A 5,921-nucleotide genomic window follows, 5' to 3' on the forward strand; every position below is an offset into this window, starting at 1 on the left:
TCCCTTTCCCTCTCTCCCATTCCCTGGTTTCCCACTGGATGGACAGGCTGTCAGGTGTCTGGATCTTGTTAAGGAGGAGGGACTGGAGCAGGGTGCTACCTGGGGTGTCCCCCGGGAGGGGGGGTAATAGAGTGGAATGGGACTTGGGCTCCTCGTTCTTCCTCTTCTGTCTTTCCCCGCCTGAACCATTCCTGTCTGTCCCCATTTCCCCAGACTCTGAAGTTCTCTCTTGTCCTGGTCTAACCCGGCTCTTAGGGATCTCCCCAGTCACCACTACCTGCAGTTTCTTCTCTGCTCCCATACTGACTCTTCACTGGGGTCTAGCTCTCTGGATCTGTGCTTTTTCTGTATCTCTGTATCTCTGTCTTTCAGTCACTCTCTGTCTCCCTCCATTGATCTCTTTCTACCACTATCATTCAAGTGTTCTCGCTTTCTTCCATCTCCCTCGCTTATCTTTATGTCTCTCTCAGTGGCTCTTCTCTTCCCCATTCCCCTCTTTTCCTATCCCTGGCCCCCAGCTCTGCCTCACTCCCCACCAGTCCCTTTGCTTAGCTGCAAGGGGTATCACTGCTGTGCAGACTGACTGAGCCCGGCAATGCCTTTCACATGGGATCTTGGGCAGGATCTAGAGAAATGGGGCCTCAGGAGTCCATGTCAGGGGTCGCCTCTTTTCTTAGACCTCACTCATTTTCTATACCTCCCTAGAGATTTGGCTTTACTTCCCCCCCCCTTCACCTCTTATCCCCTCCCTCAGATCATCTTAGGCCCCACACCCCCTAGAATCAAACCCCTATTAAGTCTGGTGGGTTTTATCAAGCCCTTTTCCTCAGCCCCTCCTCCTTAGGCTCCCAAAGCAGAGATCCTAAAACTGCCAGTCACCCTGTGTTGGAGAGAGGGGCAAGTTGAGGGGAAGAGAGCCCAGACTGAGGATTTCTCAGACCTTCCACACATTCTGGCCCCTTCTCCCATTTTTCTCTCCTTTCTCTCCAGCTCTCCCTTCTGCACCGTGACTGATCAGAGATTTGACAACTTGGAGGGCAGAGGTGAATATAGGGGTAGTGCAGCTGGGAAGAAGGATGGGGGTGGCTAGGAATGTTAAGTCATGAAGGTATTGGGATTCTTCTCTGTTTCCTTCCCTATCCCTTCCAGCTTGAGCCTCTCCTGTCCTATCTGTCCCCTTCTCCCCAAACCCTTAAGTTATTTTCTTAGCACCGAATCCAATAGCAATGAAAGTATTGGGGAATGGTTACTAATGGGTCTGGTTACCAGTGTGTCCAGGTTGGGGGATTTGAAGGTATCTCACTCTTCTCCCTTGCTGACCAATTCCTTTTCTGCAGGTTTGGACTGATGGGATAGCTCCCACACACCTGCCCTACTGGCCCCACCCACCACATGGACAGCACCACTGTGGGGAGAGGGCCGGTGGGTCAGTGAGTGGAGCCTGGGCTGAGCCAACACCAGAACCAGGTTCAGAGCATGTGGGTCTTTGTGCGGCTGTTGCTGGCCTGGCTGGGGAGCTGGGGTTGTGCAGGGAAGCTGGTTGCCCCAGCCCAAGCATGGGCTGGTATCAAAGAGGGCCAGGGGCCTACACTGCTTCGGGCAAGAAGGAGCTGGGTCTGGAACCAGTTCTTCGTCATCGAGGAGTATGCTGGCCCCGAACCCGTCCTCATTGGCAGAGTAAGAATTAACCCCTCCCCTCAAAACAGTCTCATATTTCCCACCCACTTGACCCTTCCTCCTAGCTTCACCCATCTCACTTCCTTCCTTCACCTTGGTCAAGTCCCTTGTCCCCAAGCATGAGCCTTCTTATCCCTTATGTCCATTCCCCTTGCTGTGCTTTCTCCCCCCAGCAGCCTTCTCACGTCTGACCCCTACCTCCGTGTCCCCTACAGCTTCACTCAGATGTCGACCGTGGTGAGGGCCAAACCAAGTACCTGTTGACAGGGGAGGGAGCAGGCACTGTGTTTGTGATTGATGAGGCTACTGGCAACATCCATGTCACCAAGAGCCTCGACAGGGAGGAAAAGGCCCAGTATGTGCTATTGGCCCAGGCTGTGGACAGAGCCTCCAACCGGCCCTTAGAGCCACCATCTGAGTTCATCATTAAAGTGCAAGACATCAATGACAACCCACCAGTCTTCCCCCTTGGGCCATACCATGCCACCGTGCCAGAGATGTCCAATGTCGGTGAGGGACCCTTGCTTTGATCTACCCCAAATTTCCTTTGGCATAAACTAGACTCCTCTCCCCACTCAAGTGTCTCCTGTGGCAAGCTGCTCACTCCCAACTTATATACCAGGCTCATCCCATTCCTCCAGGCCTTCTCCCTAATCCCATTCCAAAATATCTTCTCCCCTGTTCCAGGATACTCCCTTCCACACCCCATCTGCTCAGGGCCCTCTCCTACCTCCAGGGTGCTACCTCCCCCCGATCCCAGACTGTTGTTCAACACTTGCCCCACAGCCCACTGGCCCAAACCACCTTCGAAACCTCTCGTCTAACCTACTACAGCCTTTCCCCTCCCATCACTTCCCTCACTCCTGCCCCCTCCTTCCCTCCCTTATGAGCCGGGGGTGACAGGAGACTCCCTGGCAGGGACATCAGTGATTCAGGTGACAGCTCAAGACGCTGATGACCCTAGCTATGGGAACAGTGCCAAGCTGGTGTACACAGTGCTGGATGGCCTGCCTTTCTTCTCTGTGGACCCCCAGACTGGTGAGGTTGGGAAGCAACAGAGGGGAAGGGTCTAAAGGATACCCAATGAAGAGGGTGAGGGTGGGGATCATGCCTTTGACTTAGTATCACATTCCATCCCCTTCCAGGAGTGGTCCGAACAGCAATCCCCAACATGGACCGGGAAACGCAGGAAGTGTTCCTGGTGGTGATTCAGGCCAAGGATATGGGTGGCCACATGGGGGGGCTGTCGGGCAGCACCACAGTCACTGTCACTCTCAGCGATGTCAATGACAACCCCCCCAAATTCCCTCAAAGTAAGGGCGCCAACTCTATCCCTTTATGTCCCCTTCTCTGAATTTCAGTCTCTTAGCCCCTGTGTCTATATTTCCCTCACTCTCTGAATCACATTCCCTTCAGGCCTCTTCTCCTGAGAGGTGGGGAGGAGGGCCCTGGGGAAGTCTTCTGCTCACCCCTAGAAACCAAGATAAAGGGAGGGAAGGAGGCCCTCAAGGGAGCTTTCTAGGGAAATGGGAGGAAGAGAAATGAGGAATTCTCCCATGGACCCCCTTTCCCCTTTTTCCAGGAGATGGGAGTATCTGGGAAAGGAGAAGGGGCCATTCTGAGTCTGTTCCCCCTTCTCTTCAAAGGCCTATACCAGTTTTCAGTGGTGGAGACTGCAGGGCCAGGGGCCCTGGTGGGCAGGCTTCGAGCCCAAGACCCTGATCTGGGAGACAACGCCCTCATGGCTTACAGCATCCTGGATGGGGAAGGGGCTGAGACTTTCAGTATCAGCACTGATGCCCAAGGCCGAGATGGGCTTCTTACCATACGCAAGGTGTGCCCCACCTGACATTCTCTCCCCCCACCCCAAGCCAACATCCACTTTCTATGCTCCGCTTTCTGAGACATTACCCCAGATACACATTCACCTACTTAACCACCTTGGTGGGGGGAAGGAGGGGGTGGCATCCCTGCCTTGTAACCATCTATACACTTCTAATTGAGTTTTTCTTCCTCCTGTTTTGATGCGTCCCCGGATGCATTCCAGATCAGAGGGCTCCCATTCTTTCCAGGGAAGGGGGAGTGAATCACCAAGTCTAGCCCCAGACCCTGGTCTTTATTCCAGGGTCAGGCAGTATCCCAGGCTCAGGACAGAGGAGTCTCTCCAGTCTAGCAGGGATGCGATGGGCTCCAGGGTCCCACCCCAGCCTCTACAGATCTGTTTCCTCCCACTTTTAGCCCTTGGATTTTGAGAGCCGCAGATCTTATGCCTTCCGTGTGGAGGCCACAAATACACTCATAGACCCAGCCTACCTGCGTCGTGGGCCCTTCAAGGATGTGGCCTCTGTCCGTGTGGCAGTCCAGGATGCTCCAGAACCACCTGTCTTTACCCACTCTACCTACCACTTGGCTGTGCCTGAGAACAGTGCCCCAGGGACCCTGGTGGGCCGTGTCTCTGCTATGGACCTCGATTCACCCGCCAGCCCCATCAGGTGAGGCTCAGGGGGCCATAGCCCCTGTCCTATTCAGTGGCAAAGAACAGTTCAAAAACCAGCTCCTCATTTGCTTCTCTCAGTCATTGAATATCAAAGTTTAAAGGCTTTCCAATCCTCTTCCTGCTTCTCCTGCCCAATGTCCCCCAGCCCCTGTTTCTCCCTGTGTCCCCTTGGCCTTCCTTGACTTGCCAATTCCTGGCCTATCCCTCTCCAATAGCCTCCCAGACCTTCATCTCCTTCAGTTTCCCTTCAACCCCTTGCCCTCTCCGGGCATCCATTTTCCCAAATACTATTCAGATAGGAGAAACCACTGGTCAGGCTCCATCAGGACCCCCATTCCTCTTCATTTCCAGTCCTAAATACTAAGAGCTTCATGACCCCAAGCACAGCCTGGGCTTAGGGGAGTCTAGAGAGTGGCCTCCCTGTCGCTCTGGACAGGTACCCCCTGGTCCCACCCTCAGCAGAACTGTAGTGACAGTGAAGCATGTCTGTTACTCTCCCACCTCCTCTTCCTACATCCCTCCTGGACCCCTTTGTCCCAACCCACACCACAGCACCCTGCTCGGGCCTACCTTCCCAGGTAAAGCTCATCCTCTGAGCCTCCCTTTCTACCATTTCCCATGGACACTAAACTCTTAGAATCTGGTAAGCTAATTTAGTCTAAGGATATGATCAACTGATTCCTTCTAAGGTGTTAATGACTGGTAATAACTTTCTATGTTCTCCCTCCTAGAGGTGAATCTGGGTAGGTGTCTTAACCTAAAGGGTCAATTTCAGGCAAAATGACAATCCAGAGAGGAGATAATTTAAGGCAAAGGGGCCTTCCTGGGGCCCCACAATTATACCAGCTGGCCCTGACCCGAAAGAGCTCAATTTCTTACCAAATGCAGCTGTGAGAATTAACCTAGGAGAATGACATTGGGGTACTCCAAACTCTAGTACCCATGGTGCTGTGGAAACAGCACTGCTTACTTGCTGTGTTACCTGGGGCAAGTTACTTAACTTCTCTGTATTTCAGTTTCCTCATTTATGGAAGGGGGGAATAGGAAGCTTAATCTAGCACAGTAGAAACAGAGCTGGATTTGGAATTGGGAACCAGGATTCAAATCCTGGCTGTCTCATTTAACTACCAGTATAACCTTGGATGAGTCAGTTTAGTCTTATTGAGCCTCAGTTTCCTCATCTGTAAAATACAGAGGTTGCCCCAGATGGCTTCTCAGTTTCCTTCTGGCTCTAAATCTTTGATCCTAATACTCAGCCTACCCAGCTCAGAGTTGTTGTAAGGAAAGGGCTCTCTAATGCATAACGCACAATAGAAATGTCAGTTATTGTTATTAGATCAGCTCTGAAGCCTCCCCCCAGATATTTCATGCTCCATCCCCAGCCACTAATCCTGACACCTCTTTCTTCAGATACTCCATCCTCCCCCACTCAGATCCCGAGCGCTGCTTCTCTATTGAACCTGAGGACGGCACCATCCGGACGTCTGTGCCTCTGGATCGGGAAGCTCGAGCTTGGCACAATCTCACCGTGTTGGCCACTGAACTTGGTAAGGGAGAGGAAGGAGCTGGGGAGAGCCAGGGTCCCCTGGGTAGCTGACAGAGGAGAGGTGGGTGTTGGGGGAGGATACAGGAAGTGTCAAGGAATGAAAAGAGAACAGATTTCTTATTCTGGAGGAATTTGAGGGGTTGCTAGTGAAGCACTGGTGGTAGCAGTGGCAGTAGTGCTGCTATCCAATGGAGACATGTG

The 5,921-nt window shown here is 52.8% G+C and overlaps 1 protein-coding gene across 1 annotated transcript; it reads left to right on the forward strand.

Moving 5' to 3' along the window:
* Positions 1 to 741: 741 nt before the first annotated feature.
* On the forward strand, positions 742 to 5,721 carry LOC114035903 (cadherin-24-like; the record flags this gene model as incomplete). The annotated part of the gene is made up of 8 exons (XM_027852291.1): positions 742 to 1,043; positions 1,338 to 1,677; positions 1,893 to 2,187; positions 2,596 to 2,715; positions 2,823 to 2,990; positions 3,324 to 3,511; positions 3,916 to 4,169; positions 5,585 to 5,721. Coding segments are annotated over exons 2-8 (1,363 nt in total), but the record flags the coding sequence as incomplete, so codon positions are not given.
* Between the last annotated feature and the right edge of the window lie 200 nt (positions 5,722 to 5,921).

Source organism: Vombatus ursinus, unplaced genomic scaffold (genome assembly GCF_900497805.2).
Source record: "Vombatus ursinus unplaced genomic scaffold, bare-nosed wombat genome assembly UNPS02009561.1, whole genome shotgun sequence".
NCBI lineage: Eukaryota > Metazoa > Chordata > Mammalia > Diprotodontia > Vombatidae > Vombatus > Vombatus ursinus.